Source organism: Marmota flaviventris, chromosome 1 (genome assembly GCF_047511675.1).
Source record: "Marmota flaviventris isolate mMarFla1 chromosome 1, mMarFla1.hap1, whole genome shotgun sequence".
Taxonomy (NCBI): domain Eukaryota; kingdom Metazoa; phylum Chordata; class Mammalia; order Rodentia; family Sciuridae; genus Marmota; species Marmota flaviventris.
Window position 1 is genome coordinate 114,416,641 of NC_092498.1, and position 17,714 is coordinate 114,434,354.

A 17,714-nucleotide genomic window follows, 5' to 3' on the forward strand; every position below is an offset into this window, starting at 1 on the left:
GGTGCAGTGGCACATCCCTGTAGTCCCAGGTACTAGAGAGGCTGAGGCAGGAGGATAACCCCAGGAGCTCATGGCCAGCCTGGTCCACCTAGCAGGACTCTTAAAAAAAATACATATATATATATATATGGGATCTGGGGTTGTAGCTCAGTGGTAGAGCACTTGCCTGGCATGTGAGCACTGGGTTCCATCCTCAGCACCACACATAAATAAATAAATAAATAGATAGATCGATAGATAGATAAACAAACAAATAAATAAAATAAAGGTCCATTGACAACCTAAAGAAATATTTGTAAAAAAGTGAATAATTTATGAGAGAAAAGGTTTTCAATTGAGAGAATTACATATTAATAACTTCTGTCTGAGTTATAAAATCTGGTCATGTTCTTTTTTAATAATAGCTTTATTAAGATCTAATTCATATAGCATACAGTTTAGTCTTTCAAGGTGCACAATTCAGTGGTTTTTGTATAGTCACAAAGTGGACAACCATCCCTATTATCTAATTCCAGAACATCTTCATCTCCCAGAAGAAACCCCATACCCACTAGCGGCCACTCCTCATTCTCTCCACTCCCCAGCCCCTGGCAACCGCTGAGCCACTTTCTGTCTCTATAGATTTGCCAATTCTGGGCATTCCACATAAATGGAATCATGTAATATATGACCACATTCTTTTTTAGCAGTGGAATATCTGAATCCAAGTCTAGAAATACCGGCATTTTTACCCAAACAAATTTGAGCAAAACTTCAGTTTTATTGCTAGACTGAATTCCACATTCCAGAAGTTGAGAGACATGAGAATATAGGTATGAAGATGAACCAGATGGAAAAAACTGTTCAAGGAGCTGCTCTTTGTGTAGAATTATTAGTGCTTCAAGAAGGAGGACTGCTTGGGGGCAAATGTGAATTAGAAAATTCTTTAAAGGCCTAGGAGTGTGGTGTAGGACAGTGGCAGAGCCCCCAGTACAACCCCCCCCAAAGGAAATTATCAAAAATAATATTTATACCTTTCAGTTAAATTTTAACCCTATTTTCATTTTATATGGTAGTTCAAATTTTGCTATTTATTTTATATAGCCAACCTCAGCTACTAACAGGAAAAGTTACCTCTAGCATTGTGTTCTACCCTCAGTAGACTGGTAATAATTGTGTTAGATGGTGTAGGTGACAATAATGTGTGTGTGTGTCTATTTTTTTTTTTTTTTGGTGGGGATTGAATCTTGTGAATTACCTCCCAGGCAAGTCAGTCAGAGTTGCCTTATATGACTCAGAACTTAAATGGGAAATTCTTTATGATCAAAATTGCTGTTGCTTAATTTGGTAATCAGAGTGCCCACTAAGTGACCCATTCCTATACTTTTGAAATAGGAAGAAAAAGCCCATGATGTTTTTATATGGGTGGCCAGATAGACAGCACTTTAAAAATTAGCATATGAATGTTTTGACTATCTCACTTAAGACAGCCTGTCAGTTTGGCAGCTCTGAGCCTGTTATTTCTGTGTCTTCTCCTTTTTTCAATTTCATGTTTTGACAAATGAGATTGTACTTTTGACAAGTGATTTGTATTCCATCTAAGAATTTCAAAGTGTTTTTAATTTATTTATTAAACTATCTAAAGATCATTTCATCTATTCATTTTTGGGTTATACAAAATTTTACCTAATACAAATGAAGATAGAAAGTGATAGTACTGGAGTTCTTGCAATAAAATAATTATTGGACAATAATCCTTATTACTTATTTTTTAGAAACTTATATTGTTTTCAATTCAACATCTTCTGACTGGTCGGATGTAGTATTGAGTTATGAATTATGAATAATGGTCTCTTGTTGTATCATTTGGGAGGGTGTATCTCTTGATAGGTGAATAAATGCCATGCTAAAAATATTATTACAAAAAGAAATCCTATGTATTCAATCTCATAATGAGTAACCAGCATTATATTCAGCCATTTGTTGAACACATATTTGAGTATGTAAATTAGTATGCTGGGACCTTTCCTAAGAACTGGACTTCATGGTGAACAGATACTATTCTATAGAGTTTACAAACTGTTGGGGGAACACACAGGTTAAATGAGGAAATAATGTAATTTCAAATATTAAACATACTTTTTTAAAGATGGGGTCTTTTCGCCCAAATTGGCCCTAAATTTCTGGTCTCAAGTGGTCTTCCAACCCCAGCTTTCCAAATAGTGGCACATCTTTAAATGTAATAAGTGGTTTGAAGAAGAAAATAGGATATTTAGTGATTGGGGGGGGGGGAGTTATGTTGGTCAGGGAAGGCTTCTCGGATGACTTTCCATTTGAAAAAACAAGAACAACAAAACAAAAATAAGCAAAAATCCTGAATGTGGAGAAAGAAACCCCCACTCTGGCCTTCCAGGCAGACTAATTTAAACTACCAAGGTCACGAAGAGCTCAGGAAGGCGGTGTGGCTTCAGCCTGTGAAGGGCCAGTAGGTGAGAACCAGGGTGAAGAGTAGAGGTGAGACCACGCAGGACCGTGAGGGCCGTGGAGAGGCAGCGGGTCTCCTTGGCTGTGCAGAGGGAAGGCTTGAGTGGAAATGCACCATCTGATCCACACAACGGAAGATCATTCTGGCCACACTGAGAGGCCAGTTCCAGGAGGCATGGTAGTCCAGATGGTATGGATGGCATCTGTGGCCGAGGAGGAAGGGATGAGACAAGTGGCCGGATTTGGATTAGATTTTATAGAGAGAGAGTTGAGGACTTGCTAATGGGTTAGATGTGAAGTGTCAGGAAAGAAGAAGAATCAAGGTGACTGTTAAGTTTTTGGCTGGAATTGCTGGATGAATAAGGATGCCATTTAGTTGAGATGAAATATAGCTGAAGGAAACCCGGGTTCTTTGGCTACGTGAGTTAGATGTATGTTAGAAATCTTAATGAAGACATCGAGTAGGCCACTGTTTACACAGGTGAGGTTCAGAATTAATATGGGAACCATCGATAGCAGATGGTATAGGATACTACCCTGAGGTCCATCAGCACTGATGACCGTAGAAACTGGATGTTTCAGTGGCTACTGCAAATTCTCTGTCACTCTTCTTTGTGTCACTTATTTTATATTCAGTGTCCTGCCAGAGAATTGGGCCTAGGTGTTGTGTTTTCATTCTAGCTATCAGGTGATGAGGGACAGTAATAATTTGCTCTCTAATTGCTCTCATGAGAGGGATAACCTCCATTCTACCCAGAATCAGAGAACAGAAGAGACCCCCAAAACAGAGGATGGGAGTTCAGAAGCGAGGCAATTCAACAACCGCCATAAAAGTGTGTTTACAAAAAAAAGGACTGTGGTTATACTCTCAAATCGTTCGTGTTTCAGTTGTGTGAATTCAATCCATTTGATTGCTACTAGTGAACTCATGATTATGGAGCTTAGCAGTAAGTCATCAGAGAGCTTCCAAAAGGACCCCCCCCCACACACACACAACCTGTTTCCTGCCCTAGGATTAAGAAGAACTCACTGTCTCTTTTACCAAGAAAATAATAGCGTCTTTTGGTAAACACACACACACATAAATAATCCCCCAGTTCAACCATCTTTTTTAAAAAAATTTTTTTAGTTGTAACTTGGTACAATTTCTTTCTTTATTTTTAATGTGGTGCGGAGGATCGAACTCAGTACCTCACACATGCAAGGCAAGTGCTCTACCACTGAGCTACAGCCCCAGCCCCTCAAACATCTTTTAAAAGTAACACCTACATATTAAACAAACAAACCCTACACACTTGCAGTTACTACTATTGTATAATCAGGGTCCTTTAGGAAGGGTAATAAATCCCAAACTCCATATTGTGGCCCAAATAGCTTATCACTGAAGCTACTCAAGATAAATTTTAATTAAAGATGAAATATGCTAAATTTTCTTCCTGATTGGTAAATTGTATAACAGCAAAATTATGCATGCTCTATAGCCATGGCTACTTAGTATAGAAAGTAACAAGACTATAGCCTGAGATATTATAGTTCATTGATCTGATTTATATAGGAATATTCCTAACATAGCCACAGAATTCTTGTGATAGAAGATGGACTGCTTGCCAACGAGATAACAAAGTATTTCCAGGATAGCGCCTGTGTCCTTTTATAAGCATCATTGGAAAATGGATGCTGGACATTAACATCGAATGCTGACAGATGGTTACTTGCAGATTTGCGGCTTGTTGCTAAGTTTTGTTAAGGTGAGGTCGAAATGTGCTTTACTCTTACCCATGCTGTGAAGACATGACCTCTTTGAGTCACTACTGGATGTCTTGAGTGTTCAGCGATGATGCTCCACTCTTGCTGGCTTGAACTTGAGAGTCTTCCAGTCCTGATAAGCTCAGGGATTATTTACCTTTCAGTGTCCCTTAGCCCCGCCTTGTGGAGTTCCCCTACATTGGGCAAATGAGTGTTCAGCTAAAACCCCAGGGGACCCTCTGCTGCCTTCTGGAGCTCTTGTCTCTCTAGCCTCCTCCACTTCTCTACTTTGATTGTTCCAGCTATTTCCTCCTTCTCCAACACTCGTCTCTCCCTTCAACTCTGCGAGACCCTGTGCTCTTCCTAGGACTTCCTTCCTGCTCTTGGTGTGGAATGTATCTCCAGGCAGAAAGCCAGGGTGATGCTACTCCTCTGGTTTGTTCAAGTACTGGGCTGTTGATTGTCCGCAATACTTGGAAAGCAGTTTTGTTTTTTTCTTTATTTTGTCCAGTTTTTCTTTTCTGTTTTGCTCAGTATAGTGAGACTGGTCCCAGTTGCTCTGTCATGGTTGAAAGAAAAGTGGCACAGGATTGATCACACACACCTGGGACAGGAAGTGGGTCTGCAAAAAGACAGGGAGAGCAGCAGCAGCTCCCCTTGAATGTTCCCTTTTATAGGCGAGAATCATGGCTGCATGCCGGGGCGGGTTTAGTTTTGATTGACATAGTAAGTACCCACTGATCTTGTGGAAGGCAGTTTTGTTTCTTGGGAACAGAGACGGGCAGTTTTCCTATCTTGGGAACAGGGAAACTGGCATGTCCCTTTATCTTCTCAAGGAGAGAACAGGGAAACCAGTATGTCCCCATCCCAGGGGCCGGTAAGTTGTCTCCTATCTCTCAAAGAGAGAACAGGGAGAGACCAGCATGTCTCCAGGCCACTAGGTTTTTATCTCGGGCTACTTTCCGTTTCTTGGGAATAAGAACAGTAGTCATAAAGTGGGGGTATGGAAAAGGAAGATGGCTGCAATTATGCTAACAATGGGCAGGTAGAAGTCTCATTAGAAAAATCACAGAAACACATGAGCATTAGCTCTGGTATTCTGTGCTATCTAAATTGTAATTAATACAAAATCCATTGTATGATGAAGAAAGAGAAAAGAAAATCAGAATTATAATAGAAAAACAATAACAGTATAACCATATTAAGCATGCAGGATTTTCCTATGTACAGGATGTACTATGTGTGTATATAATTGCACATATAATTTAATCTTTCCAACAACTATACTCAGGTAGGTGTTATTATTATCATCTCCATTTAAAGAGTTAGAAATTGGGACTAAGAAAAATGAAGTAACATAAGGTCACACAGCTGGTAAATGATGGCTCTTGGGTTTGAACCAGGCAATATTGGCCAAATGAAAGTTGCTAAGGAAAATAAAAAATTACTTAAGGAAACTGAGTATGTTTCCTATCCCATTTGGATGAATTTGAAAGAATATTGTGCCACCTCTCCTATGAAGTTGCTATATTTAAAATGATAGCATTGTTCAAGATTTAATTTTATGCCCCTCCCCTTTATTGTTCAAACTCCATCCCTGGAAGAGTTTTAACCATTACCTTTTAAACATGCTATTGTTATGTGAATGAGACCCCAAATCTCTTGATAGCTCTTTGTATGTACATATCTATTTATCTAGCTATTGATATGCACACCAATGTTTATCCCTCTATCCATTTATCCTTGACTCTAGATTATTACTCCACCTACACACTTCATGTTCCTGTATCTCTCTTATCATCACCCCAGACTCTACAAGTCTCAAACTGCATTCAGTATCCTCTGCTCTTTTTGTGACTTGTGCATCAATTAGTGGAGAGTCTTTTTCTAAAAGACGGTGGAACTTTGGGATCACCTTTAAATCCTTCCCTCTCTCCCCTTATCGATAGGACCTCTCCCCTTTCTTAGGACCTGTTTTACTTCTGAAATGTATCTCAAGAAGTTCCTTTTTCTATCTCTGCTGCCCAAATTCAAGATGCCCTCATAAGGTCCCTTGTTGATTTATTGTAACAGAAACTCACTTGGCCTTCCCATCATTATTGTTCTCCTATTCATTCTATCCTTCACAGTACTTGCAGAATTATCAGCATAAGACTCAAATAGATTTATCAATACCATGATTAAAATCCTGTGCTGGGCTGGGGTTGTGGCTCAGCGATAGTGCACCTGCCTAGCATGTGTGAGGCACTGGGTTCGATTCTAAGCACCACATATAAATAAATAAAATAAATGTCCATCAACAACTAGAAAAAATATTTTTAAAAATCCTGTGTTGCTGCATCATTGTAATCTAAATTCGGAATTAAGAGCAAGGCTTTGAAGTCTGACCTTAATTTTCTTTGTGTCACTTTCTAGCCATGATATGCTGAGAATTTACTTAACCTTATAGCTTTAGTTTCCTCTTCCATAAAATGGGCCTAATAATAGTTCTTCATAAAAGCATTTATTTCAATGAAATGAAAAATATTTAAAATATTTCACCACCTAGCACATACTCAATAAATGATAGTTATTATTACTCTGAATAGAAAAGCATTTACCACCTTTTAAACTTAGCTTCACTCCCTCTTGCCTTCAGGCATTCGATGACTTGCTAACATGGCCTCATTATCCCACCTTCAGGTTTTGGCTCTTGCTCTGTTCATTCAGTCTGATGCACTGCCACCCACACCCTTTCTCTCCTTGTGGAAAGAATATTGTGCTACCTCTCCTGTGAAACTTTCTCACTTACCACAGTCAGAAGTAATTACTCTTTAGGGCTTCTTTATTCTTAATGAGAGGATATGCCATTAATTATTCCATTCTTCTAGTGCTTAGCTTGGGCTAAGTCCTTGGGCTCCTGAGAGTCAGGAAATAGCAAGATCAATTGGTGTTAGCTGCCCCTGTTGTTATTTTTTTCTGTTAGTCATGTACCTGTCTTCTCTTTTACCTCCACCAAACAGCTATCTCCTCCAGGACAAAAATTATCTGATTTATTTTTGTCTTGTCTCACAGAGCCTTGTACTGTCCGGGGTGCATAATGAGTGCTCAGTAAATGAGTGTTGAATCAAAGGCTTGGGATTCAACCTCTCTGGAGCTGCCTGATAATGGACAGAGGTGAGGGTGGGGGTGGGTGAGGTTAGATGCGATGTTGTCCAGCCATCTGCCACGGTTTCCTGCCACAGGATGGGAGCCTGGTTCTATATCAGCAGGCAGAGTGGCAGAATTCCTATTGTAACAGGTTATTTTAGGTTTTTTTTCCCCCCAAGCAAAGCAAGGCCTTCACATTCTTTTCTTTTAAATATTTTTTATAGTAGATGAGCACAATACCTTTATTTTATTTTTATGTGGTGCTGAGGATCGAACCCAGTGCCTCACACATGCTAGGCGAGCGTTCTACCAACTGAACTTCAGTCCCAGCCCGGCCTTCACATTCTTAATGCATCCAATTTTGTGAACTATCACTAACGAGGCAAGATTTTTTGGAATCAAATATACTTCTACCTTTGTCCCTTTATTTTTTCCCTTTACCTCTTTAGTACTTGAAAGTCATTTAAGGGTCTTTAGGAAAATTAATGTATTTTCCAAATACTGTTTCACATTGAACTTAATAATGTACTTCTAAAACACGATAAATGTAAATAAGTACGAGGCCAGCTTTTGCAGGCATTTACCCTATGATCAATGTCAGACATATCACTCCTTAGGAAATCTTGAAGAAATTCACAACAATGAAAAAAGGTGTGTTTTCACCATTCATTTCCTCTTTCTTGCTTTTGTTCAGATTTGAATAGACAAGTAGTTATTGAGGAAAATATTATTTTAATAGACTGTTTTACAGTATCTGCTTTTAGGAAAGTGATTTGCAAATGCTATGTTAAAAATGAGGAAGTTATAAAAATGCTTTTTAGTAGCTACAGATCTGGGAAAATGTGTTCTTACTGTTCAGTGTTGGATCTCTGAAACAATAATGTTAAATGACAACATTTTGAACTAACTGTGCTAGCTTGGTAACTCCACATAAATAATTCTTCTTGATGGAGAAAGTATATTGGTGTAATACTAAATCTGTAAATATTTCAAGTACAAATACCAATTCAATTTGGGTTAAGTAAAATAAATAAATAAAGGCACAGAGAAGAAAGAATAAAATGATTTAAGACAGTGTTGGTATTTAAAGGCTTCTGGGTATGGTCCTCTACCGAGTGGTACCTATTAAATGAAAGCTGAAACAGCTCACCGGACAGCAGGGGCAGAAGTGCCCTACAGATTACAAATAAGTGACCCAAAGGCAATATAACTAAAAAATTGGAAACTGGTTTAAAACCTTGCATCACTTTCAAGTTTTAGATTGATTCTTTCTACAGAAAGTGTTTTTTTTGTTTGTTTGTTTGTTTCCTCTTCTGTTATGGCCACTCCTCTCAGACCCTCCCACCCCCAGTTTAAATAACTTGTGTACTGTAAAGTCCAACAACATCTGAGCAGGGAGACCGCTGTTCGGTTCACAGACCAAAAGTAGTATGCATGTGGAGTCACGGATGCCTTAGGAAAACTACCCCACAGATTAGGAACTATTAGATCTCTTAATTTACATATGGGAAAGTGAAGCCTTGAGTGGTTAAATCAGCAGTCACAAATTAGGACCTGAGACGAAATTTAGTCCTCCAGGCATGTTTTGTTTGGCCTGTTAGGATGCTTTAAATTTTTTTAGCAAACTGTTAGAAATCAGGAAATTTCTAGCTTCTCATGAAAATTTAGAGGCTCTGGCACTGTTGGACTGATATTCCTGTATGACATCAGTTCACTGGAGTTGTGTTGCATCTGCCCCCTTTACATGATCCATGTATCTCCAGGTTTATACTCCTCACAATTCTCTCCTGTTTCACTTATTCATGTTACTTGCCTTGACTTTCAGAAAATGTCATACAGCATGTCAAAGAGTAGAAACTTCTTTTGACTCCTAAAGCAATTGTAGGTTTCTACCTCCATTACTCAAGCAGTGGTTTGTAAACAGAAGAAGTGCTTTCCCATTGCCATGGACTTGCAGCATGGTGTTAACTGGCTGCTTACCTTCTCTGAACTCCAGTTTTGTTATTTGTCAAATGGCCATGGCATTTTAATCATGCAAATAGTTTAAAAAATTAGAAACAGCCCCATAAAATAATAGTCAATATTTTGTGTTATATTAGGTTATTTTAAAATGTCGTTTCAAGCCAGGTACAGTGGTGCATGCCTGTAGTCCCAGCTGCTCAGCAGTCTGAGGCACTGGGATCACTTGAGTCCAGGAGTTGAAAACCAGCTTGGGCAACATGGGGTCAAAGAAAACCCCAAAACACAAAACAACAAAAAAACATGGAGTTACATGCTTGTAATCCCAGTGGCTCAGAGTCTGAAATAGAGGATTGCAAGTTCAAGGCCAGCCACTTAGCAAGGTCCTAAGAAGCTTAGTGAGATCCTGTCTCAGAAAAAAAAAAAAAAAAAAGGACTGGGGATGTGGCACAGTGGTGGTTTATAAAGCACCCCTGGGTTGAATCTCTAGTATCCCCCATCCCCACAAAAGAGCTGCTTCAACCTGCCCCCTTCCCATTATTAATCCTTTCAATGTTTTACATTCTATAGGATAAAGTCTAAATTATTTTGGTTTACATTCCCAGCCATTTGGTTTTAATATATCTTTCTAAAGTATCTCTTATTTTGTATGACGTTGAATATGATTTTATTCTTTCACCATTTTTTTAAGGGGAGTACTGGGGATTGAACCCAGGGGCACTCAACCAAGAGCCACATCCCCAGCCCTATTTTGTGTTTTTTTAGAGGCAGGGTCTCACTGAGCTACTTAGTGCCTCGCTTTTGCTGAGGCTGGCTTTGAACTCATGATCCTCCTGTCTCAGCCTCCCAAACCACTGTGATTTCAGGCATACTTCACCGCATCCGGCTCATCATTCATTCTTTTTATCATATAAATATTAAATACTTCTGTGCTAGGTACTGTTCTAGACACTGGGGATTACAAAGTTGAATAAGACAAAAGTCCCTGTCTCTAATATTCTCATACTTAGGTTTTCTATCTATCTGTCTATTGGGGTGTGTGTGTGTATGTGTGTGTGTGTGTGTGTGTGTGTATATGTGTGTGTGTGTGTGTGTGTGTGTGTGTGTGTATTTATATTTTAAAATAAATTTATATTTTAGTGCTGGGAATTGAACATGCTAGGCAAGTGCTCAGAGCAACATCCTCCATCCAAGACATATATTGTAAGCAGGTCAGTATTTTGTATTTTGAAGACATCTTACATATGCCTGTCTCCTTTGCACACAGAATTCTCCCTTTTCTCTCTCTTTTAAAAATTGTTTTATTCAACAAGTATTATTGTTTTGCCTTCTCTGTGTGAGGTAATGTTCACTGGGTGTTGATGTTTTAACAAAGTTCCTGCTCCTTTGGAATTTATGTTTTTGTGGGGTGAATAGATGTTTTATAATAAACAAACAAAATATGTGATTGGGCTTTTGAAGTAACATGTAGCAGGGTCAGAGGATAGATAATACCAGGTGAGGGTCATGACACTGTTATATTAGGTGTGATGGTGAGAGACAGCTTCCTAACATGATTTTTGAACAGTCCTGAAGGAACTGAGGAAAGCAGCCACAAGGGTATCTGGAGGAAGTGTTTTCCACAAATATATACCTGGCATGTTTAAGGGACAGTGGGAGGGCTGGTATATCCAGGGCTTAGTAAGGGAGCAGGAGAAGGAGTGAGCTCAGAGACATTGGAAGGTCCTAAAAGGCATTGCAGCCATGCTAAGCACTTGGGTTTTTGGTGCCAGAATAAGTCACATCTCTTGTGATTTTTTTTCTTTTCTTTTCTTTTTTTTTATTATTGGTTGTTCAAAACATTACAAAGCTCTTGACATGTCATATTTCATACATTTGATTCAAGTGGGTTATGAACTCCCATTTTTACCCCGTATACAGATTGCAGAATCACATCGGTCACACATCCACGTTTTTACATATTGCCATACTAGTGACTGTTGTATTCTGCTGCCTTTCCTATCCTCTACTATCCCCCCGCCCCTCCCCTCCCATCTTCTCTCTCTACCCCATCTACTGTAATTCATTTCTCTCCCTTGTTTTTTTTCCCTTTCCCCCTCACTTCCTCTTATATGTAATTTTGTATAACAATGAGGGTCTCCTTCCATTTCCATGCAATTTCCCTTCTCTCTCCCTTTCCCTCCCACCTCTCGTCCCTGTTTAATGTTAATCTTCTTCTCATGCTCTTCCTCCGTGCTCTGTTGTTAGTTGCTCTCCTTATATCAAAGAAGACATTTGGCATTTGTTTTTTAGGGATTGGCTAGCTTCACTTAGCATAATCTGCTCTAATGCCATCCATTTCCCTGCAAATGCCATGATTTTGTCATTTTTTAGTGCAGAGTAATACTCCATTGTGTATAAATGCCACATTTTTTTTTAGGTTGTGGTGCACTGAAACCTAGAGGTGATTTTTTTTCTTCAAGTTCCTTGTGAAGTCTTCCTTGGCCACCCTGCTTATGATTTCTCCTAACTCCTAGGACTCCTATGGACCACAGAACTCATTAGTTGTCCAACTAACTAACTGTAAGAGGCAGCAAGTGCCTGGCTGTCTTCTTACAGGATTTCTGTTCTGTCCTAATTTCTTTGTAACCTCCTCTGGCTTAGGGACTTAGTTTTATACCTTTCTATCCCACAGGATGCTGTGCACTGAGTTGATACTTAATATGTATTTGTTTTGTGAGGCTCTTCTTTCAGATGTCAGCAGGAGGAATTTGAAAGTGATGTACAGGAAAGAAGTGAGAGGACTTGGTGATAGATTAGATATAAGGAATGGTGTTGAGGTTTCAGTTTGTGATCCTGGAAGGATAATGGTGTTATGGACAAAAAAAGGAAAGTTAGGAAGAGAAGCTGATTTAGGAAGAGACTGAATCAATTTAGTTTGAATTTATTGAATTTTCTTTGCTAGTAGGATGTCCACATGAAGTTGCCCAGAATATTATGGATGCATCAGAATACAAACAGAATTGGAGCTACTTGTGACTGCTGCCTGAAGTCATGTAATCTTCTCAAGAGCAGGGATAGCCCCTTCCTCATGTTTCTAGTGCCTAGAAAAGGAGCTGGCAAATAACGGGTGCTTGTTGTTGGTAGTTGATAGGCTTATTGAGATGAGAGGTGAGGTTATTGAGATGAGGCTGGCATGTAGCTATGAAGCTTAACATGAAAAGAACACAGGCTTTGAAAAAAGTTCCTTGTGGGTTTGACTTCTAGCCCCACCATGCTCTATGTGTGGTCTCTGTTGAGCCAGTGACTCCTCTGAATCGCCTGTCCTCATCCTCGAAATGGAATGATAAGACCACTCCTACATGGATATGTGGGCCAATTGTAATTGTTTGGGGTGTTTTGATGATTTATTTATAATATGATATAGTTAGTGGTCCATCTGTATATTATCTTCCATATCAGTCAGTTCTGACAATGCATTCAGCACTCTGAGAGTAATTAAGTTAAACACTGGGAACACTGGGCTCAGTACATCCATTACTATCATAATGTACATTAGTTGGTAATACTACCTTTTATATTAACAGCTATCAAAACAGAATCATGATAGCATGGGATTTGATAGACATGTTGGATGATTAATAATAGAATTACATAGTATTTTCTATTTATAGATTAATCTGCTTAACTAAGAGAATCATCTCATAGAAGATGAATGAAAATCCTCATATTTTTATGTAATAAAATTAGCACTAAATTTAGAGAAGCAATTAGAATCTATATTTAGCTTCATTTTGGGCAAAACTCTTGGTTACCTTGATAGATACCTCAAGTCTCTTTTCTTCAAGTCAGAAATTAAGTTTTTAAAGACTTCTGGTCTAGAATCTCCTTTGCCTTTTTTCTCTGAATATAAATCCTAAATCCATGTCTTTTGAAAGGGTTTTCTAACTTCTTATATCTCTTCTGGATCTGTTTCTTTGGAGCCTTTGGGTCCTCCAGAACTGTATGCTTTGCCTTACTTTTTGCATCTGAGCAGATGTCGTGGCACTAAGACCCAGAAACCGTTTCGCTGTGTGGCTGGAGCTGGGCAGGCTGTGCTTGCACTGAAGGGAAGGAAGTCATTAGTGCAGACTGAGCTGTGGAGTTGGGTTCTTGCAGGATTTCCTTCCAGCCTTTCCCTACTAAGGTTCTTGGGAATTAAAAAAAAAAAAAAAAATCTAAACACACAAACCAAGTTTTCCTATTTACAGTGTTCAGGGAAGGTAGGCATTCCGGGAAGGGCAGATCCTTTTCCCAAGTTATCCAAGAAGGAAAAGAAAACAGCGTAAAAGAAGCTCTGATTACAGATCTTTGGAATTTTCTTTGCTAAATTTTACAAACGAGAAATACACCCAGAATTTTGGGAATTGCTCCAGGCTGCTCGTGAGGGTTTGATTGCTTGTCTAATCTTTTTTGAGAAGAGGAGAATTCGCCAAAGGGGTTTGGATGGCAGGAGCCCGGCTGGGTTTCTGCAGCAGCTCGCGTTCTCAGTCTCTTCTCTGAGAGAGGGTCTCTGTAGCCAGCTCCGAGACCCCCTGCCGCAGGCTCCTTTTGCAAGCGCCAGCCGGGGAAAATGCCCCGCTCTGGCAGGAGTACACTGGTGGCTGCTGGGACTTCCTAGCCCGGTGGGAAGTGTGTTCGTGGTTTGGGGATACTTTTCATTGAACTGAAGGCGAAAAGACTGGACTCTCCTGGGCTTTTTCCCTTTGCAGTGAATATGGGGAAGAATTAGGGGGTGGAAGGGAGGCAGCATGACTTGCAGTCGCCGCTGCCCTGCATCTGCCCCCAGCCCCCAGCCAACATCTTGATGTTCCACGTATCGGCTGTACAAATATGATGAAATGGCAGCCCCGGAAGAAGGTAAGTGTCACGGAGTGGGGACGGGGCCCGGAGCCCCACTCAGGGATGGGTGACTGGGGTCGGCCCTCGGTCCCTCCACATCTTTCACAGTTCTCTGGGCCGGGGTGCAGACAGCCCTGGACCCTGAGGGACTCACGCCGTTCCCTTCGGGACAAGTTACCAAGTCTGGTCTGCGTCCACTGCCCTCCAAGTTTTCCTTCTTGGTATGCGTGGACCCTCAGGGGTGACAGCTCAGAAACACCCGTTCGCTCTAGAGCCCTGTGGAGCCCGTGACATCCTTAGCTTTGCCCGAGCCAGCCAAGAGCTTCCAGGGTCCGAGGACTCGGCGGCGCAGGGTCTCGGGGTGGGGGCCGTCTGGGGCTGCCCGGGACTCGTTCCAGCGGCCCCGCAGGTGGGTCTTGGAGCACCTACTTCCCCAAGGGGTTAACCGTCTCCAAGCCGCTGGCAGCCGCTTCCCCAGGGCCCCGCTGGGGGGCGAGCAGCCCCAGCACAACCGCGCCGTGGCTGGTTCCCGGGCGGCGGGCCGCGGGGCCTCCCGCCCGAGCGCCCCGGGCGGGCCGGGCCGGGCCTCGAGCCGTGGGGCGCGGGCGGCCGCGTGGGCCCGGAGCGCGGCCATTGTGCGCGGGCTGGTGTCCGCGGGTCGGCGTGAGCCGCGTGTGTGCCCCGAGCGTGGGCAGGGGAGGGGACACCTCGCTTTTTGCGAGATTATTTCCTAATATGGCTCCTTTGTTGAGAACTCAAGAAAAAAACAATCCAGTGGTTCTATCAAAATAAATTGCTATTGGTCCCAGAAATAACGTTTCCAAACGTGGGACTGGTCCCCACCCCAGGATGTTGAGGGGGAAAGACAGCCTTCTTCAAGTTGTTGGCAGCTGTACGTCTGGCCAGGGCTCCCTTTGCTAACTTGTCTGACTGCCCATAACTGTTAGGTGAACCCAGTGGCTCACTGCGTGGCCGCGCTTTCCCTCCCCCTGCAAAGACCTCATTTGGACGTGGGTTTTATTGACATTCTTCTGGAGGAAAACACAGCGAACTGAATTTGCTGTGCCCCTCCCCAGCCGCGACCTGTGTCTGTTAGCAGCTGTCTGGTGTTTTACTTGAACTAGCTAAAATGACTCTTTCTTTGTGCCATGATGTGTGATGCCGAGTTTTACATCAGAGCTGAAATAGAAATCATGTGTGAAATGCCTGAGAAGATATTGTGCATTTGTTTTACTGCTCCGGAATCTGACAAACCCTGCCTCCGAATAGCCTGGTGAATTGAAAGGTTTTCTTGGACATCCCATTGCTGTGAATTTTGTCCTGTGACATTGTCTTTTCTACCTCACCCAGAATCTCTTATATATTTGTTCTCATCCTAGAGGTTCTTTCAGTGGGGTTGGTTTCGTTTACTTAGGTCGGGAGAGCCATGTATTTCCCCACCCCCACCCCACCCCCAATAAAAACAGTTAGGATGAGGAAAACCCATAGAAGGAACCATATAATTAAGCAATTTAAACAGATCCTGCATATTCCTAAAGTCCTTCATTTCTTCTGTATTTGTAAATTGAATATTTATGAGTAGTTTAAAGATGTCTGCAAACTGTACATTTATAAATGTCTGTTTTTTCTATTTTACCCAATATGCAGTAACTCATGTGGTTATGTCTGTGGAATCCCCTCTGGGTACGGGTATTGCTTGAACCACGGAAGTATTATTCTTGGCAGTCAGGTGGATTTCTGGACTCTGGAAGATTCTGTTTCAAGTGTTAGGATTCACTCTCAGTATTTACTCACTCTGTGATGCTTCAATTGCTATACCAGAAGGTTGTGTTTATTCACTGTATTCATAATCTCAAATCATCACATTATTAGGATCCAGATCTAATTCTGTGGAGTTCACAGAAGATTACAAAAAAATAAGCTGAGCCATCAAATGCTGTATGATTATTTGGTGGTTGAGAACAGATCTTGTTTCTCCTGCACTGGAAGTGGGAGCTACTTTAGAGAAGACTCAGTATTCAACTCATTAGGGCACTAGTAAGTCTTCACAAAGATTAGGCTTATTTTTGTACTCTTGCCAGAATACTCACATGATCAGATCATTGTGATGGTTTCTGGCCATGTCAGCTAACACATTTGTAATGGTACAGTCACATGCCATGTGTTTTACCAAACTGTTTCATAAAACCATTTACACTACAGATGAAAAGTGATACTGCATTGATGTGATTTTAACAAAGCTAAGAAGATCATCCACAGAATGCTGCCTCAAGCAGTGTCTGTGTGCAGCTGGCTTCATGACTAGAATTGGTGGGTAGTTAGCTGTCATGGTGTCCTGTCAGCCTCTACTAGTTGGGGCTTTTCTAAATTCTGGGTTCACTGTAAGAGAGTAACCATAGGTTCAAGATTTCTTTGTTTTAACCGAGGATGCAGCTGGGGTACATGATTGAAGGGGAGCTCTTTCCTCCTCTTTTCTCTGCTTACTTGCTGGGTTAGACTTGATATTTAATGCAAGCTTTTAAACACGAGAGTCTGGAGTATTCTATTAGGGTCTGAAACCTTTTCACAAAGAAACCATCAGAACATGACATGATTCATCATGTTTTGCCCCCATGATCAGTGAGGAGCTTGGGACCCAGTCTTCCAAAACACCGTAGGCCTAAAAGCATGTTTCAGAGGTATATACATATCTACAAACTTATCAAGTTGTATAAAGATGGACAGCTCTTTCTAAGTCAGTTATACCTTAATAGTTTTTTTTTTTTTAAAGCAAGATTTTGAGCAATTGTCCTTGTTGCTTCATGGTAAGAGCGACATTTGATATCATGCAAATAGCAACTACTATTTTTTTTTAGATGTTGATGGACCTTTATTTTATTCATTTATTTATATGCAGTGTTGAGAATTGAACCCAGTGCTTCACACATGGAAGGCAAGTGCTCTACCACTGAGCCACAACTCCAGCTCCAGCAGCTACAATTTTTGAGGCACCTGCTCTATGCTGGACATCTCTAATTGGTCTATATGAGCTCATTTTATTCTTATCCAGTGAGATGGGAGGTGTTGTAACTTGTACTTTAAGGAAACTAAGATTTAGAGGGGGGGAATGACTTACCCACAGTTATACAGCATGGCAGGGTCAGAACTAGGGTTGGGCCAGGGTTTATTTACTTCAGAGTGTGTGTTCTTTACCATTGTACTTGGGAACTTTGATGAAAAGGGCTATTTATCCAAGAAAGATAAGCCTGAGTTGATCTCAATATACTATATTTAACCAGAGCTCTGCTCTCTCACTTCAAGGTGCTTGCAAAAAGATGTCCCCACCCAGCCCTGTTTCCTCTTGAAATGTGGTGATTTTACCTACATCTGAATTCTTGGAGCACTATCTTTCATGTCTTGGGATGTTGTTTCCTCTTTACCATGTATATCTCCATCACTTTATGTATGTATCTAACCTCTTTCTACCACTTCAAGCTTCTTAAGTTCAGGAACCATCTCCCCTCTTTTTTGATGCCAAGGGAAGTATAGTTGCTCAATAAATATTTCTTTGATGTGAA

At 40.9% G+C, this 17,714-nt stretch overlaps 1 protein-coding gene across 3 annotated transcripts in view; it reads left to right on the plus strand.

Annotated features, from left to right (window-relative positions):
- Positions 1-17,714, plus strand: part of LOC114108264 (tetratricopeptide repeat protein 28) — a 594,959-nt gene that overhangs the window by 187,262 nt on the left and 389,983 nt on the right. Inside the window, exon 1 of one of the 3 annotated variants that reach the window (XM_071614934.1) lies at positions 13,476-14,175. The exons of the other annotated variants lie outside the window; for them this stretch is intronic. Coding sequence (XP_071471035.1) covers positions 14,149-14,175 — 27 coding nt within the window. The 5' untranslated portion in view covers positions 13,476-14,148. Of the gene's footprint in view, positions 1-13,475; positions 14,176-17,714 lie in introns of those variants that run through there. 3 annotated transcript variants of the gene reach the window in all.